The sequence below is a fragment of the Dama dama genome, chromosome 22 (genome assembly GCF_033118175.1).
Source record: "Dama dama isolate Ldn47 chromosome 22, ASM3311817v1, whole genome shotgun sequence".
In the NCBI taxonomy this organism is placed as follows: domain Eukaryota; kingdom Metazoa; phylum Chordata; class Mammalia; order Artiodactyla; family Cervidae; genus Dama; species Dama dama.
Window position 1 is genome coordinate 16,733,390 of NC_083702.1, and position 17,881 is coordinate 16,751,270.

The following is a 17,881-nucleotide window of genomic DNA, read 5'->3' on the forward strand; positions in this document are numbered from 1 at the left end:
ATGGGGTGGGAATGAGAGAGAGAGAGAGAGAGTGAGGACGCCCGGCTCCAGAACGAAGGAGAAGCAGCCACTGCCGGCTCCCCCCTGCTCAGCCGCCCAGGTTGGGGTCTGCCCGGGTCTGCCCTATGGACTAGGGTGGGCGGCAGGCTCCTTTCCGTCTCTGCCCTGCTGTCTGCCCTCTCCCCTCCCCTCTTCGGAGAGCCCCTGCATCCCTTGTCCAAGGTGGAACAAGCAGGGCTCCAGGCTCTGGGGGAGAGCAATCGGGGCCCTGCCCTGCCTACACCACGCCATGACCCCCCTGCTGTTTCCCCTCTTGCTGGCCTCCCTGCTCCCCTCCAGCTCCTGTAACAAAGGTGAGTGTGGTGGTGGTGGGGCACAGAGGGAGGGGGGTCTCAGGCCCCGCGATGTGGGGGTTGCGGCGGGCAGGCGCCCTTTAAGGCTCCCTGGGACACGACAGGTGGTTCTTCGCACCATCCCCCTTCCCATCCATTTTCTCAGACCTGTCCCCTTCCCTTCTGGCTGGCATCCCCAGAACCTCTCTCTGGTCCCTCCTCTCTGGTCCGTCTCTACCCATGTGCTTCTCTTGCTCCCAGGTTGGTCTCCATTCCCATCCTGGGGTCTGTATCTTGTCCCCCCCACCCCACCCCCCACTATATCTCCCTGCTGGAGCGATCTCGGGTCTCAGAAGGACCTGTCCCTGAGGGGGGTGATGGACCTCTCTGGGCGGGTCCCCGTTTCACGGGGTGTGCCGGCGCTGAGGGTGTGTGGCCATATCCATCTGGTCCCTCTCCATCTCATCCCGGGGAGGAACTGTTACCGCAGTTCAGCAATTCGGAGCACGTATGTGTTGGCGTGTTCCTCTGCATCCATCCCCTTCCGCCTGCATAAACGGCTGGGCTGAGGGTTACCAGAGCTGCCCTCTCTGGCAGACGGCTGATAAATTTAGCTGGGGTGAGGCCGTTAGAGGGGCCAGGAGAGAGGGAGGGGGTGAGGGCCAAGGGTTTAGTTAGGTGGAGACCGCAGGAAAGGGCAGAGGTGTGTGTGTGGGGGGGTGCTAATGAGTGGGGAGAGGGGAAGGGAGAAGGAGAAGGGAGGTGAAGGTGGGAGGGGATGAGAAGGGGGTGGACCAGGGTCAAGGTGGAGGCAAAAGGAGAGGGGGAGAAATCAGGAAGAACAGGTGAGGAGTGGGTGAGGGGAAGAGCTCAGGAGGGAGGAGGCAGGGAGTCCAGGAGTCAGTGAGAGGAGATGGACAGAAGGAGAGAGTTAGGGGCCAAGAGGAAGGAAGCGGGGAGGCCCGGGAGAGGGGGGAGGGCCAGGGGTGGTGGTGAGCTGTGTGCAGCCTCTCCATCTTCAGCTCAGCCTCTGACCTCAGTGGGCTTCTTAGTAACGACACATCCTGTGCTGCCTCCTAGGCACCATCTGTGGCTTTCTCCTCTGCCCCTAGGGAAGGGGGTTGTGGTGGTCCTCAGCGAGGAAGGGGCAGGCATACGAGATACCAGAAGCCTTTGGGGGTGTCACTGGAGGAAAGAATGGAAATCAGGATTTCTCACTCACCATGACAAGCTGGGGATGAGTGTCCTTTGGGTGACTCAGTTTCTCTTTGATGATAAGTCTTCAGGTCTCAATGATGGGCCCTTGTGGATGTGCTTTGGGAGCTTGGTGCTTTGGCTTGATGGGATCTGATAGAGCAGGCAGTGGAAGTTGGGGTTGGGGGTGATGTAGAGGGGGATGGAGCCCACTGAACCTTCCCCAGAGCCAATGGCGAGTGGGCACTTAGTCCTGGGAGGAGACGGGATTGAGTTGAGTCTGGTAGCGGTTGAGGAGACATGGAGGCTAAGTGGGTTGCACTCCTGTCGTGGATTACCTGGTGGTTGAAGGGAACAGGGGTGGGATAGGTGAGAATTAGGACTCAGCCATGACTCTGTAAGAAGGGGGTTCTGGGCGTGTGGGGTTTGGTGGCCTTCTGGGGGACATAGGAGTCAGCTGGTTATGATTATGAGTGTGTTCTTTTGGGTGTGAGAGCGAGAAGCAGGGAGGGGATTTGTCGAGTTTCTAGGCCAGTTCGATAATCCCTGAGGATGCCAGCTCTGCTGGGCCCAGTTGTTTGGCATTGATTCCTTTGCTCCATCCCTGCCCCTCTCTGTCCCCCTCCCTCTGTCCTATATATCTCCCTTCTCCCTTCTCTCCTCTTTCCTCTCTTCTGGAAGAACGGCCTTAGGATGGGGCTTAGCCAGGAGAAGGGAACAGGACTGAAATGGGGTGGTGGTCGTGGTGGAGAGGATCAACAACAGGACCTCAGGAAACGTCTAGTCTTCTTTTCCTAATCTCCACTCTGCCCTTAATCTATCCCCTCCCTTTCCCAGGGCCCTCTAATGGTCCATTGCTGCTCCCTGGAGGCCCAACGTCCACACTCCAGCACTTGAAATGCCTAAGAAAAGTCTCCATCCTTTGACAGTTTCCCAGGGGAGATGGCAGGATCTCTTCCTCCCCCCAGGGCAGGCTGTTGCCATGGAAACTGTCTATCCAGTGACCTCCTGCAGGTCCTCTGACTCCTTTCATGGCTGATTTCTTGCCCTTAGCCCTTCCTCCTGCAGGCACTTCTGCAGGGGCTGAAGAGGGTGGTGAGCCTGGAGTGTACTGTTTAGGTCAACAAGGGTTGTGTGGCTGTGGAGGGCCAGCTCACAGGTGCTTCCTCTCCTCTCCCTGGGGGCGGGGTCAGCCAACAAGCACAAGCCATGGATCGAGGCAGAATACCAAGGCATCGTCATGGAGAATGACAACACAGTCCTGCTGAACCCACCGCTCTTTGCTTTGGACAAGGATGCTCCCATGCGCTATGCAGGTAAGTGGGGCTGGGGTAGGGCAGGGTGGGTGGGACAGAGAGAAGTGGGCGGGAGGGCAGGGGCAAGGGAGGAGGGGGGAGGTCCTGGGAGGGAGAGCAGTGAGGACTTGGGCAACGCGGAAGAAGGAGGCTCCAGGAGGGAGCCGGGCGATGGTGGAGATCAGTGGCACAGAAAAGGGAGTCAGAGGAGGATGTGGGCAGGCAGGGGTTAACGCATCCAGATTTTGCCAGCTCTCAGAGCTGGTGGCTCAGAGGTTGTCGCTCAGGGAACCTGGGGTTGGAGTGAATGTTCGATAATTAATGCTTTTCCATGTGCAAGAAAAAGGACTGGGTCTGGGAGGAGAGGTGAAGTGGGGGCCTGAGGGGAGGTTGGCGAGCGATGGAAGGAGACCCTGGAAGTGGAGCAGGAACCTCATCCTTACCTCCCCAACCCCCTGCCCCCGGCCAGGTGAGATCTGTGGCTTCCGGCTCCATGGGTCTGGGGTGCCCTTTGAGGCCGTGATCCTGGACAAGGCGACAGGAGAAGGGCTGATCCGGGCCAAGGAGCCGGTGGACTGCGAGGCCCAGAAGGAGCACACCTTCACCATCCAGGCCTATGACTGTGGCGAGGGCCCGGACGGGGCCAACACCAAGAAGTCCCACAAGTGAGGACATCCCTGCCCCTGCCCTTTCCCTCTAATGCAGGTGCCCCCCCCCCCCGCCCCCGCCACGACCAGGCCCCTTCCTTCCCTCTGTCCTCACCGTCTTGACGATCTACCCCCTCCCCTCTTTGTTCATGGGGTTTAGGAGCCTTCAGCCAAGGGAGACAGGAGCATGTGGTGAAGCTCAGTGGGACCCAGTCTGGGCTCTATCTCTTTTGACCATGGACAGCTTTTTGGTCTTTCTGGATTTGCTTTCCCTTGTCTGTAAAATGGAGCAATGATGATGCGTGCTTCTTCAGGTCACTGTGAAGATGAAAGGAGATGGTTTGTGTCGAAAGCAGGCACTGCAGTGCCTGCCAGTTGGGAAAGGATTCAATACACAGAGACAGGATACTAAGAGAGTGAGGAGGAGGATGGCACTTCAGTACGCACCCGGATTCCTTCCCACTGCCCGGCACTGTGTGTACCACACTCACACATAGAACGTGCACTATGCAGATGCACAGCAGTGGGTAAGGGTGGGCAGGAAGGAGGCTGGGACCCGGGACTCCTACCTCTATCTGCTCCCAGCTCACTTCTCACTTGAGAATGGTGGGAAGGTGGGCGGTCAGGACTCCCAGGTCACACTATGAGGCGCTGGATATAAACTGCTTTTCGTGATGACTCAATTTCCCATTTGGAGACAGGACCTTTGCCTCTGGGCTTTGGGTGCCTGGATCTGGGCTGGGGGTAGGGCTCAGCATGAAGGGTTTCGCCCCACCCCCGCCTCCTCTGCTTGCCCTATGGGGCCGGAGTGGGGAGCGGCCACAGCTCACTGCACACCTCAGATGACTTGAGACTCTGGTACAAAACCACTTCTCTGAATCTGTGTGTGTGCTCAGTTGCTTCAGCTGTGTCCAACTCTGCGACCTCATGGACTGTAGCCCCCCAGGCTCCTCTGTCCATGGGGTTCTCCAGGCAAGAATACTAGAGTGGGTTGCCATGTCCTTCTCCAGGGGGTCTTCCAGACCTAGGGATAGAATCTGTGTCTCCTGCTTCTCTTGCATTGCAGGCAGATTCTTTACCACTGAGCCACTGGGGAAGCTACTTCCCTGAATATGGTTGGTTTTATTTTGGCTTTTACTCTGCATCTGCCTGGATTGGACCTGACTTCATGAAAAAACAACCTGCTGGATTCAGAATCCTGTCTCACATGTCTTGCCATCCTATCCTTTAATATTCTGTACAGAAGTCATCAAAACCAGCCACTGATGGCCCCCAGGGTCATTTTCACCACGTACATCAGTCACCCTTTCTCCTGAGGTTCCTCTCTCTTTGTGGTACCTGATACCCCTGGGTGGGGGTCAGATGAACGTGACCAGGCTCTGGGTCACACTGGTTCCATCTCCTTGGCTTCCGGTGTGGATCCCCATCTGTGGCTGACTCTTCCTTCTTCTCTTTTTGCTCTGGCGCCCGCAGGGCCACCGTGCACGTGCGGGTCAACGACGTGAACGAGTTTGCCCCAGTGTTTGTGGAGCGGCTGTACCGCGCGGCAGTGACCGAGGGGAAGCTGTATGACCGCATCCTTCGGGTAGAAGCCATCGACGGCGACTGCTCCCCCCAGTACAGCCAGATCTGCTATTACGAGATCCTCACGCCCAACACCCCCTTCCTCATCGACAACGATGGTGAGTCCAGTCCCTGCCACCCCAGCTGCTCAGCCCTGGGCGCCCACATCCCTCGTGATGCCCCAGGGCTGCGCCCTCCACTTGTTCTGCCCCTCACCTGCTCATTCCTCACCCTGCTTTCCAGACATGGAACTTCTTTCCCCAGATTCCTTCCTGCCTGCTTCCTGCTGCCTAATTCACCTGCTGCCCTAAAGTTAGCTCCCAAGTCCTCCCCCAGACTTGCTTTGGTGCCCCTGACCCTCTCTGTCCCCCACCCCAGGGAACATTGAGAACACGGAGAAGCTACAGTACAGTGGCGAGAAGCTCTACAAGTTCACGGTGACAGCTTATGACTGCGGGAAGAAGCGGGCGGCGGACGATGCCGAGGTGGAGATCCAGGTGAAGCCCACGTGTAAACCCAGCTGGCAAGGTGAGGGGCTACACTCTGGGGCCCATGATCCATCCTTCCCCTTGGTCTCCCTCCTCCTCCCTTCTGACAACCACAGGGGCCAGGCTAGGAACTGGGGACAGATATTTGGGGGGGGGCACCTGATGCGAAGAGCTGACTTATTGGAAAAGACCCTGATGCTGGGAAAGATTGAGGGCAGGAGGAGAAGGGGACGGCAGAGGATGAGATGGTTGGATGGCATCACTGATTCAATGGACATGAACTTGGGCAAACTCTGGGAGATGGTGAGGGACAGGGAAGCCTAGCATGCTACAGTCCATGTGGGTGGACACGACTGAGCAACTGAACGACGACATTTGGGAGGCAGGCTTGTAGCTGTCTCCCCTGGCTGGCCATTTTCATAGGAACCTGAGACCATCAGTGGATATGAGCAGAATGGGTAGGAAGGGTTGCCTTAACCAGCTCTTCCCCACTGCTTGCTCCCTCTCACCCCTGCAGGCTGGAACAAAAGGATTGAATATGCACCAGGCGCTGGGAGCTTGGCTCTGTTCCCTGGTATCCGCCTGGAGACCTGTGATGAACCTCTCTGGAACATTCAGGCCACCATAGAGCTGCAGACCAGCCATGTGGCCAAGGGCTGTGACCGTGACAACTACTCAGAGCGTGCGCTGCGGAAACTCTGTGGTGGGTGTGATCCCCTGTGGCCCTTCCCCCATCCTCCCTGCCTGTGCCCATCGCCCATTCCCCCAGCCTTTTCCCAACCCTCCTCTACCTCTCTTAAGAATCTGTCTTGGGACTTCCCTAGCAGTGTAGTGGTTAGGACTACATGCTTTTCACTGCAGAGGGCACAGGTTCAATCCCTGGTTGGGGAACTAAGATCTTGCAAGCAAAAAGAATCTGTTTTACATCTTCCTTTGCCCATCCATAAGTGGAGTGAAAGTTGCTCAGTTGTGTCCAACTCTTTGTGACCCCATGGACTTTACAGTTCATGGAATTCTCCAGGCCAGAATACTGGAGTGGGTAACCTTTCCCGTCTCCAGGGACCTTCCAAACCCAGGGATCCTGCATGGCAGGCGGATTTTTTACCAGCTGAGCCACAAGGGAAGCCCAAGAATACTGGAGTGGGTAGCCTATCCCTTTTCCAGCAGATCTTCCTGACCCAGAAATTGAACTGGGGTCTCCTGCATCACAGGCAGATTCTTTACCAACTGAGCTATTAGGGAAACCCATCCATAGATGTATATATATATATCAGAGCTTCCCAGGGGGCGCTAGTGGTAAAGAGCCTACCTGCCAATGCAGGAGACATAAAAGAGACTCAGGTTCGATCCCTGGGTGGGGAAGATCCCCTGGAGGAGGGCATGGCAGCCCACTTCAGTATTCTTGCCTGGAGAATCCCATGGACAGAGGAGCCTGGTGGGCTGCAGTCCATGGGGTCGCAAAGAGTTGGGCATGACTGAAGCGGCTTAGCATAGCACACAGAGACGTCTATATCTACGGGGGTTGTAGCTTGTGGTTGTCTCTTGTGGCCCAAAGAGCACATAAACATGTGGTTGGCAAAGGTGCATGACTGTGGCCCAGGAAAATCACCAGATACAATATGGAACAATGTCAGGGAGCGATGAAGAGCTGGAGGCACTGAGGTCACTGGAGAGCTATTCCTAGCCCTTCCTTTCTCATCTCTGAAAGGCCAGAGGAGGTGGTGAAAGTAGTTGTAGGGGATCTTTTCCTGCCCGCATCCTGTCCCCCATCTGCGCCTCTCGGCTCCGACACCTGTGCTTCTGGGACTCCTGCAGGCGCGGCCCCCGGGGAGGTGGATCTGCTGCCCATGCCCGGCCCCAGTGCCAACTGGACGGCGGGCCTCTCGGTGCACTACAGCCAGGACAGCAGCCTCATCTACTGGTTCAACGGCACCCAGGCGGTGCAGGTGCCCCTGGGGGGCGCTGCGGGGCTGGGCTCCGGGCCCCTGGACAGCCTCAGTGACCACTTTACCCTGTCCTTCTGGATGAAGCATGGCGTCACTCCCAACAAGGGCAAGAAGGAAGAGGAAACCATCGTGTGTAACACCGTCCAGAATGGTGAGCCTTCCTTGGGGCACCCGTCTGAGCGTGGAGGGGAGGACTGGCTTCATGTTCCCCCTCTGTCACTGTCCAGTCGGTGACTGTGGGTGGGTCACTTCTCTCTCCCTTCATATGTAAGATGGCAGTGCTGGGTTTCACAGTGGTTTCACAGTCCCAGCAGGTTTCACGATCCCAGCAGGATCCTACTGCTCTCAGCGTGATGGGACTGCTCACCGCCCTTCTCATTTGTAGCTGCCTGATCACCTTGCATCCCCCGTGTAGTAGACTGCTCCCCCAATCTGCTCCCTGTAAAGCCTACTATCAAAATGGAAGAGCCTGAGTAATGCTGTGCCCCATTCTTTCCCTTTCACCACCACCCTGTCCTCCTATAAGGGCTCGTGAGCTCCAGCCTCCAGGACCCCCTTCCCTCTATAGCAGGGGGATGTCCCTCTCAGGGGGGCTCAGCCTTGACCTACTCTTTCATTTCTGCCTCTTCTTGGAGCTCATGTCTCTTGATCTGAAAAGGATCATTACCCATGAAGTTTGTATTAACCAAAGGAACAGTGAAGTTCTGGGTAGGGGCAAGCTGGTTACTGTCTCCCCTCAGCCAATCAGAGTGCCTGAGAAAAGCCCAACTCTGGACTCCGTGTGTATGTGTGTGAGTCTCAGAGAGAGCTGGAGAGAGAGTGACAGATTCTGGAGAATTAGAGACAGAGAGAACCTGAAGGAATGAAGGAATAAAGAGAATCCAGGGAGCCCTCCCTTCTGGCGCTTTGAAGCTGTTCTTGCCTCCAGCACTGTGTTTGACTCCTGTCCCCATCCTCTGCCCTCAGAGGACGGCTTCTCTCACTACTCGCTGACTGTCCACGGCTGCAGAATTGCCTTCCTCTACTGGCCTCTACTTGAGAGTGCCCGGCCAGTCAAGTTCCTCTGGAAGCTGGAGCAGGTGAGGCTGGAGCCAGGCTCCTGGGAAAGCTGGGTGGGTGTAACTTGCTTTCAGGGGAGGAGGTCCTAGGGCAGGGCTGGGCATTTCCTGGGTTGCCCTGCGCCCCTTTTTTCAATCTCCACTTTCAGTTCCTGACTATTCTTACATCCCCCTGCCCCTCCGCCCTGGCTCCATTCTCTGGTTCTCTTTTCCCAAGGCTTGTCTCCTGCAGAAAGCACTCCTGGGTTAAAAGGAAATAGGGGACAAATTACTGCTTACACCAAACCAACCAACCATCTGTCTCCTCTTGTTTTATTTCATCTCTTTCTTATCTGGAAACTTAGTAGTGTGGATTCCAAACTCTCAAGCAGTTAGCATGTTGTAATCAAGGAAATAAGTAACCTAGGGTACCTAGATTGGGTTTTGGGCTTCCCTGGTGGCTCAGATGGTAAAGACTCTGCCTGCAATGCAGGAGACCTGGGTTTGATACCTGGTTTGGGAAGATCCCTTGGAGAAGGGAACAGCTACCCACTCCGATATTCTTGCCTGGAAAATTCCATGGACAGAGAAGCCTGGCAGGGTACAGTCCATGGGGCCGCAAAGAGTCAGACATGACTGAGCAATTGAACACATATATGTATATAAATTCTCACTATTATTCATGATTATGAGGGATAAATAAAATGATCAAAAAAAGAAAAAAAAAAAAATCTCTTGAGCTAACAGTTGCAGCCTCTTCTTTATTCATCTCCAAGCTGACCACAGGGACCATGGGGACTAATTGAGTTTCCATCTCCTTCTGTTTTTCTTGTAAGCCCTGGTGGAGTGGCTGAGTAAGCAAATGGCTGAAAAAAGGCAGGAAGTAGAAGAGAGAGAAAGGGGAATGAAAACCCACAAACTGGATAATTGAGGGCTACCTACAAAAGCTTCTGTTTTCTGTGGCACTCTTTTAAAGAGATAGTCTGCCATCTGCTTCTTCTTGATCTTTCCCCCACATTGCTAATATTGGTAACATTCTTCTTCCTATTTTTCTTTTATTTATCCTTATTTATTCAACAAAGATTTAGTAAATACAAGTACCCTGCCATTCTGCTAGGTTATGGGGATACAATGCGATCTAAGATGGAATGAAATCTCTGCCTTCATTGAGTTTACATTTTAGTTGGGGAGATAGATTTTTAAAAGTAAGCAGACATGTAATAAGAGCTTCCCTGGTGGCTTAGATGGTAAAGAATCCACTTGCAATGCAGGAGACCCAGGTTTGATCCCTAGGTTGGGAAGACCCCTTAGAGAAGGGAATGGCTACCCACTCCAGTATTCTGGCCTGGAAAACTCTATGGACAGGGAAGCCTGGTGGGCTATAGTCCATGGGGTCGTAAAGAGTCAGACTTGACTGAACAACTAACACTTTTACTTTTCAGACATAATAAAAATGATAAATTGTGCTAATGCTCTGAAGGAAGAAGCAAGGAACTGAGGTAGAGAATAGGAGGCAAGGAGAGGAGAAGTCATCTCAGATTGAAAGTTCAGGGGAGGCCTGATGGAAGTGAAATGTAAGCTCATCCTGAAAAATCCAGGCAGAGGGAAGAGTAGATGCAAAAGTCCTGAGGCAGAAAAGTTTCCAGCATGTTCCAAGCATGGAAAGAGGGCCAGGCCCAGTGAAAAGGGCAGACACTGGGTTTGAGGCTGGAGAGCTGGGCAGTGATCAGGTGTATGGTGGACTTTGTCAGCTAAAGTCGTTTGCATTTTGTGTTATGAGAAATGGGAAGTCTTTTGAAAGGTTTACAGCTGGGATGCGGCCTGATCAGATTCACATGTTAAGAAGGTCCTTTTGTATATGTATGTGTATAACTACTTTGCTTTGCTATACACCTAAAACTGGGGCTTCCCTGGTGGCTCAGTGGTAAAGAACCTGCCTGCCAGTGCCCGAGACGTGGGTCTAATCCTTGGGTGGGGGAGAACCCCTGGAGAAGGAAATGGAAACCCTCTCCAGTATTCTTGCCTGGAAAATCCCATGGACAGAGGAGACTGAAGGGCTGCAGTCCATGGGTCTGCAAAAGAGTTGGACAGGACTTAGTGACTAAATAACATCACCACCTGAAACTAATGCAACACTGTAAACCAACTATACTCCAATAAAAAAAAAAAAGGAGTCCTAAATTTTGCAGGCATTGCTCCACCAAATTTGGGCTGTATTTCTCAATTAACAATAAATTTCTGTTGTAAAAGTATTAATACTTTTTCTAATTTTGCTTCTGAAAAGATTGGTTACAAGTAATGTATTTAATTTGCAACTAGCTATGATTTTTCAATAATTGTCATTTATATTTGGGAACATTTGTGAAGTGAGGAGAATCCAATCTTTTCAAGAATAATGACTTGTTAGTGAATACTGTTTGACAACATTAAATTTGGTAGTGATTTAAACACTGAAAAAAGGAAGGAAATCCCTTTGGGAACTATGGGAGGAGGATATCAGAGAGAACTGAGCATAAGTGCTCAGAGGAGGGTGTTGCAACAATACACATGAAAAAGGGTTGGGAGGACTTCCTTGGTGGTCGAGTGGTTAAGACTTTGCCTTCCATCACAGAGGGTGCAAGTTCCATCCCTTGTGGAGATGGTGGAGAGGCTAAGATCCCACATGCCTTGGGGCCAAAAAAACAAAACATAAAACAGAAACAATGCTGTAACAAATTCAATAAAGAGTTTAAAAATGATCTACATCAAAAAAATCTAAAAAGGAAAAAAAAAAGAAAGACTGAGGATGGGAATGGCGTGTGGAAATGGAGACTAAAGAAAACTGCACAGAAACCCGTAGCTTTTAGTTCTGTCTGGACTTGGGATGGGCAGCATCTGCCAAAGGACACTGTGGTGCTCCTCTTAGGAATGTTGATGGAGTTAAAGGTTTATGGAAAGAGTGGAATTTTAGGTAGTTTAGGTATGAGGTTGAGCCTGAGCCATTCTGGGCAAGGATTCCTTGAGCTGGGTCGGTAGCAATTCACTAGCAAGCCCTGTTGATAGACCAGGGAATATGAAGGACTGTCTCCTGCCCCCCAGGGGGTGGGCCAGCGCCTGGGGCTCCTTCCTGGGGATGCAGTAACCGAGGGCTTCCTGCCCTTCCCCGTTCCCAGGTCTGCGATGACGAGTGGCACCACTATGCTTTGAATCTCGAGTTCCCCACAGTCACACTCTATGCAGATGGCATCTCTTTCGACCCCGCCCTCATCCACGACAATGGTCTCATCCACCCACCCCGAAGGGAGCCCGCGCTCATGATTGGGGCCTGCTGGGCTGGTAAGTCCCCTTGCCTCAACCCCGAGCTTCTCCATGGAGGTGCTCATGGTAGAGGTGCCCAGTGGTTGGTGGAGGAGCAAGGGCAGCTTGACCTTATGACCTCGTCTCCCTGAAGTTGGGCAGGGAGGCTGGAAAAGCTCTACACTGGAAGAGACCACCGCCCCTCTGGTCTCCTGCCTCCTGGACTGGTCATCCCCTCTGACTCGGGCATCACCAGCATCTCACTTTCTGTACCTGCAGCTGCTTCATACTTTGATCTGTCCCCGTCTTAATTTCACAGCCTGTTCCTCTGCTGGAGGACAGTAACCCTGCAAAAAGTCAGCAACCTACCAACTTTTAAGCTGTTTCTTTCATTTTTTCCTTCTGGGATGGCGTGTGTGTGTGTGTGTGTGTGTGTGTGTGTGTGTGTGTATGTGGTGTGTATGTATAGTATGTATGTTTGTGTGTGTGTGTGGTGTGCATGTGTAGTATGTATGTTTGTGTGTGTAGTGTGTGTGGTGTGCATGTAGTGTGTGTGTGGTGTGTCTGTATGTAGTGGGTGATATGTTTGTGTATGTAGTGTGTCTAAGTGGTGTGTATATAGTGTGTGTGTATGTGGTATGTTTGTGTGTGTGGTGTATGTGTACATGTGGTGTGTGTATGTATGTAATGCATATGGTTTGTGTGTATAGTGTGTGTGTGATATGAATGTAGTATGTGTGTGGTATGTCTCTGTGTAGTATGTGGCATGTTTGTATATGTAGTGTGTATGTATCTGGTATGTGTGTATGTGGTATGTTTGTGTGTGTGGTGTGTCTAAGTGGTGTGTATGTAGTGTGTGTATGTGGTATGTTTGTCTGGTGTATGTGTACATGTGGCGTGTGTATGTATGTAATGCATATGGCTTGTGTGTATAGAGTGTGTGTGTATCTGGTATGTGTGTATGTGGTGTGTTTGTGTGTGTGTGTGTGGTGTATTTGTATATGTGGTATATGTATGTAGTGCATGTGGTTTGTATGGTATGTGTGTGTGTGTATGTGTGGTGTGTCTAAGTGGTGTGTATGTGGTATGTGTGTATGTGGTATGTTTGTGTGGTGTATGTGTGCATGTGGTGTGTGTATGTATGTAGTGAATGTGGTTTGTGTGTATAGTGTGTGTGTGGTATGAATGTAGTGTGTGTGGTATGAATGTAGTGTGTGTGAGTGGTATGTCTGTGCATAGTATGTGGTATGTTTGTGTATGTAGTATGTGTGTATCTGGTATGTGTGTATGTGGTGTGTGTGTGTGTGTGTGTGTGGTGTATTTGTATGTGTGGTGTATGTATGTGTGTAGTGCATGTGGTTTGTATGGTGTGTGTGTGTGTGTGTGTGTGTGTGTGTGCGTGTGTGGTACCAGAGCCCTGTATTTCCTCAGCAGCATATTTGGGTTTTGTCATAACAGAGGCCTGAGATAACCTCAGACAAGACAAAGGAAGGGCTGAACTCAGGTAGAGGTTCACGTCCTACATGGCCGGGGCAGCCCCAGGAAGACCTCCCCAGCCGCTCTGTCAGTCTGGCCCCGCATCCCTGAGCTCACTGGCACTCTTTCTCCCCCAGAGGAGAAGAACAAAGAGAAGGACAAGGGAGGCGACAACAGTACGGACGCCACAGCAGGTACTTACATGTGGGGCCTGGAGGCCGGAGAGCTCTCAGCCTGGCGCGCTGGGCTCCGGGTCCGCGTGGTCCTACCCGGCCTCGCGCTTCACCGCCTCGCGCCACCGGGGTCAGAGCCTCCGAGAGGCGCGGCCAGGTGGGGAGAGGGCAGCTGGATGGAGCCGGCTGGGAGCCGGTGTCCTCTTCTGTCCACAGAGTGACATCCAGGGTTTCCGCGTGGCAGAGCGCAGGGGGCAGGAGGCGGCCACGCGGCCAGGAGAGCTGGGCATCCCTGAAGCTCCCACGCATCCCTGCCGGCGCCCCCCGCATGCACCGCGGAGACCCCCTCGCGCACTCTCCTCTTCCGCCTTGGGTCTCTTTCCTCCCTTTGGTCCTGCTTTCCTTCTTCTCTTTATCCTGGAAGCCTTTCTCCTCCTGTGGCTTCTATTTTTCGCCTTCCTTCCCCCTCTGCTCCGGTTTTTATTCTGTCTTCTCCCTCTCCCATCTCCCCTTAGCCTCACTTGCCTCTCATCCATCCTTCTTTTAGCCCTCCCTGACTCCTTTCCGTCTTTCTCCAGCCTGCTGCTCTTTCTCTGTCTTGTTCTCAGCTTCCTCTACCTGGGGCCTCCTCCGCCCTCCCCTCTGACCTCTCACCTCCCGTCCGCCCCTGTGTTCCTGCCCTAGGAGACCCCTTGCCGATCCACCACTACTTCCACGGCTACCTGGCTGGTTTCAGCGTGCGCTCAGGCCGCCTGGAGAGCCGTGAGGTCATCGAGTGCCTCTATGCATGTCGGGAGGGGCTGGACTATAGGGATTTCGAGAGCCTGGGCAAAGGCATGAAGGTATCGCCCCTTCCTCTGGCCCCCTCCCTCCGGGCATGCCCCCTGCCCCCGCCCCGCCCCACCCCCTTGGCTCCCTTCCTCCCCCTCCCCAGTCCTGCTCTCAGCCCTGTCTGTGTCTGGGGCCCAGGTCCACGTGAACCCCTCGCAGTCCCTGCTCACCCTGGAGGGGGATGATGTGGAGACCTTCAACCATGCCCTGCAGCATGTGGCTTACATGAACACTCTGCGCTTTGCCACGCCTGGCGTCAGGCCCCTGCGCCTCACCACTGCCGTCAAGTGAGTGTCCGGTGGGCAGGCAAGTCACAGAACAGAGCCAGTGTCAGGACTCCTTGCCCTTAGATGCCACTGACGGCTAGGCACATAATGCATCCCTCCCCTCTGGTTTTAGGGATGGAAAACTGACCTGCCCAGCTGACACAGCAATGCTGCAAGAAGAGTCTGGACTAGACTCAGATTTTTCAACAATGAGTTCATTACTCTTCCCACCTGTTAGCTCAGATGGTGAAGAATCCGCCTGCAATGCAGGAGACCTGGGTTTGATCCCCGGGTCGGGAAAATCACCTGGAGTAGGAAATGGCAACCCACTCCGGTATTCTTGCCTGGAAAATCCCATGGACAGAGGAGCCTGGTGGGCTACAGTCCCTGGGGTTGCAAAAGAGTCAGACATGACTGAGCAGCTAACACATACTCTTCCCACCAAAGCATACTTCCAGCATTTAGAAGTTTTAATCTCTGTACCTCTGGGGCTGATACGTGAAAGGAGACAGAGGAGGGTCCTGGGTTGGGTGCCAGGAGCGGTGGTTTGATCTCTCAGTCATGTCCGACTCCTTTGCAACCCCATGGACTCAACCACCATGCTCCTCTGTCCATGGGATTTTCCAGGCAAGAATACTGGAGTGGGTTGCCATTTCCTTCTCCAGGGGATCTTCCCAACCCTGGGATTGAACCCTGGTCTCCCACATGGTAGGCAGACACTTTACTGTCTGAGCTACCAGGGAAGTCTGCACACTTGTTACCTGAAGGCCTTTCCACCCTTTCTGTTTGTGGGGCAGTTTTAAGAGATACTGCCCTCTAGTGGGTGCATCACACGTTGCAGGGGTCAGGGTTTCTGTGTTCTCTTCTCCCCTGCTCTGCCTGTTTATCCAAAAGCTGTCTGAAGAGAAGCATCTTTGACTTGCCCCTATCCTGGCACGAACGGGTTTGGAGAGGAAGGTCTGAGCCCCAGAGAGTGATGGGCATGGTTGTCAAGCCTCTCAGTTGAAGCTGTGGAAGATGGGGCTAGGTTTGGGGAATTGGGTTGTTGGTCCATGCTGCAGTCATGATGTGGAGCTGAAGGCTATGGGCAGATGAGTTCTCATGGACACAGATCAGCGCTCAGGATGGGCCCCACCAGCTTCCAGTGAGAACTCTAGCTGTTAAAGGGCTCTCACCCAGCTCTGAAGGTGCCAAGGGCTTCATCCCTCAGGGACCAAGAATTGATCTCGTCTCTTTCATAGGCTTAGGGACCGTGTCAGAGGGAGGGCTCTGTCTTCTGGCTTAGGATGGAGCTTTGCAAGGGGCAGCCCCACAAGGTGGGAGTTGGCTCATCTGGATTCCTCTGACCTGCCCAGGGAAGAGGCTTAATCTGAGGGTTGGGAACCTGAGCTCCTCCTTTAGTAGAGGGGAGGGGCCTTCTTCCTTTGTGAGGTTAAGAGGCAGGGAGGTCTCATTTCTCCATTTCAGGGTTTCCATGTGGTTAGTGCAACACTAACACTTCATTGAGGGGCTTCGCTGGTTGCTCAGCTGGTAAAGAATCCTCTTGCAATGCAAGAGACCCCGGCTCGATCCTGGGTGGGGAAGATTCTCTGAAGAAGGGATAGGCTACCCACTCCAGTATTCTTGGGCTTCCCTAGTAGCTCAGATGGGAAAGAATCTGCCTGCAATGTGGGAGACCTGGGGTTTGATCCCTGTGTCAGGAAGATTCCCTGGAAGAGGACATGGCAACCCACTCTAGTACTCTTGCCTGGAGGATCCTGTGGACAGAGGAGCCTGGCGGGCTTCAGCCCGTGGGTCCACAGAGTCAGACATGACTGAGCACTTTCACATGCAACTGTTCAGTCAATGCAGGTTTTCCCTAAGTTTTTCTTTTTTTTTTTTTTTTTAGTCTTTCTGGAATTCTTGGAAAGCCCATCTCCTCATGGCATTGACCACTGAACAGATGGCCACCACATCTTTTTCTCTAGCTCTGTTTTGTCTCCCTAACTCTTGAATTTTTACATGGTTGCTGTAATCTCTGTCTGGGAAGTTCTGCCCACACCTCAAACAAATGAGCTAAAGCTTAATAATGAACTTCAGTGCCTGAGCCAGCCCTGCCCCTGAATTCTCTGCCTCTGTGATGGTGTCTCTGTCCTTGCAGTCACCCTGGCTTGCAGCCTCTGAATTGCCTTGGAGCCCTCCCTGTGTTTACCACCACGCCCCATCAGTCATCTGGTCACCTAGATCCCTCTGCACCTGTGTTTGGTGTCTGCTTCCTCTTTCCCCATATCTGTGTTATGGCTCCAGCAGACTCTCAGGCCCACTCCTCTGGCCTCTTACAATAGCCTCCTGACTAGTGGACTGTATTTAGTATTCTAACTTCAGTTTTGCCCCCACCCAAAGGCTAGGTTAGTGAATGTCCATCCTCACACTTCCTTGCTGAAGAAGACATCTATGGTTCCCTCCTGCCACCCACAAAATTTGCACTCGGAGCCCTGAACCATCTGTCCCAGCCTTTCCTGCGTCGTGTTCCTCTACTCCCCTCCGTGTGCTCCTCACCATCCACTCTAGGGTCAACTTTCTACCTCCTTCAAAGACTGGGTTGCTTGCTACTTTTTTTGATTATTCCTACTGTCCCTGGCCAAATAGCCCATTCCCATCCTAGCCAGAAATAGCTTCTCCCACCTTGAACGCTCTTGGTTTTGTGTGTGCTCCATTCGTGTGATGGTGATCACGTTGGCTCTTGTTTGAAGGTTTGTGTAGAAATTCTAATTTCTCGACCAGATCATCAGTGGCAGGGCCAGCCCCCTGCTCCCCTTTGGGTCTCCTTTGGATCACCCATCCCAGTGGGAAGGTCTGCTGGAGGCCAGCCCACTGGTCCCCTTTGGGCACCTTTTGGATCACCCATCACAGTGAGAATATCTGCTGGAGGCTGTGCTTCCAGAGTCAGCTGGACTTATTTGCCAGGAGGCTTTGATCAAGGTCTCTCTGGGACCGTGCGGAATGTCTCGGGCCCTGCTCCTTAGGGCACAGGAACTCAGCAGGTTGTGGGTTTGGTCCCTTTAGGGGCTCTGCATTCATGGTATCTGCTGAGGTTACACCTTCTCCCTTTTGGCTCCAATAGTCAAGCTGGACTCATTCAGTAACACAAATGACAATCCTTTTTGAAAAATCATTTCCCTTAGCTCAGGCAGGTGGACCATAAGACCTACTCTGGAATTACCACCTCCCTTGTGAAAACTGCATGTTCAAGGGGGCAGTTTCTTTTTTTTTTCTTTTGCTGCACCATGCAGCTTGTGGAATCTTAGTTCCTTAACCAGGAATTGAACCCAGGTCCACAGCAGTGAAAGTGCCAAGTCCTAACCACTGGTTCACCTG

The 17,881-nt window shown here is 53.0% G+C and overlaps 1 protein-coding gene across 1 annotated transcript in view; it reads left to right on the plus strand.

The window, feature by feature from the left end:
* The first annotated feature begins 7 nt into the window (after positions 1-7).
* Positions 8-17,881, plus strand: part of CLSTN3 (calsyntenin 3) — a 30,707-nt gene continuing 12,833 nt past the window's right edge. The window contains exons 1-12 of the mRNA XM_061124852.1: positions 8-353; positions 2,720-2,842; positions 3,291-3,486; positions 4,942-5,150; positions 5,410-5,559; positions 6,037-6,222; positions 7,335-7,616; positions 8,432-8,544; positions 11,655-11,817; positions 13,392-13,448; positions 14,112-14,269; positions 14,397-14,545. Of these exons, the coding sequence (XP_060980835.1) occupies positions 290-353; positions 2,720-2,842; positions 3,291-3,486; positions 4,942-5,150; positions 5,410-5,559; positions 6,037-6,222; positions 7,335-7,616; positions 8,432-8,544; positions 11,655-11,817; positions 13,392-13,448; positions 14,112-14,269; positions 14,397-14,545 (1,850 nt within the window). The 5' untranslated portion in view covers positions 8-289. The remainder of the gene's footprint in view (positions 354-2,719; positions 2,843-3,290; positions 3,487-4,941; positions 5,151-5,409; positions 5,560-6,036; positions 6,223-7,334; positions 7,617-8,431; positions 8,545-11,654; positions 11,818-13,391; positions 13,449-14,111; positions 14,270-14,396; positions 14,546-17,881) is intronic.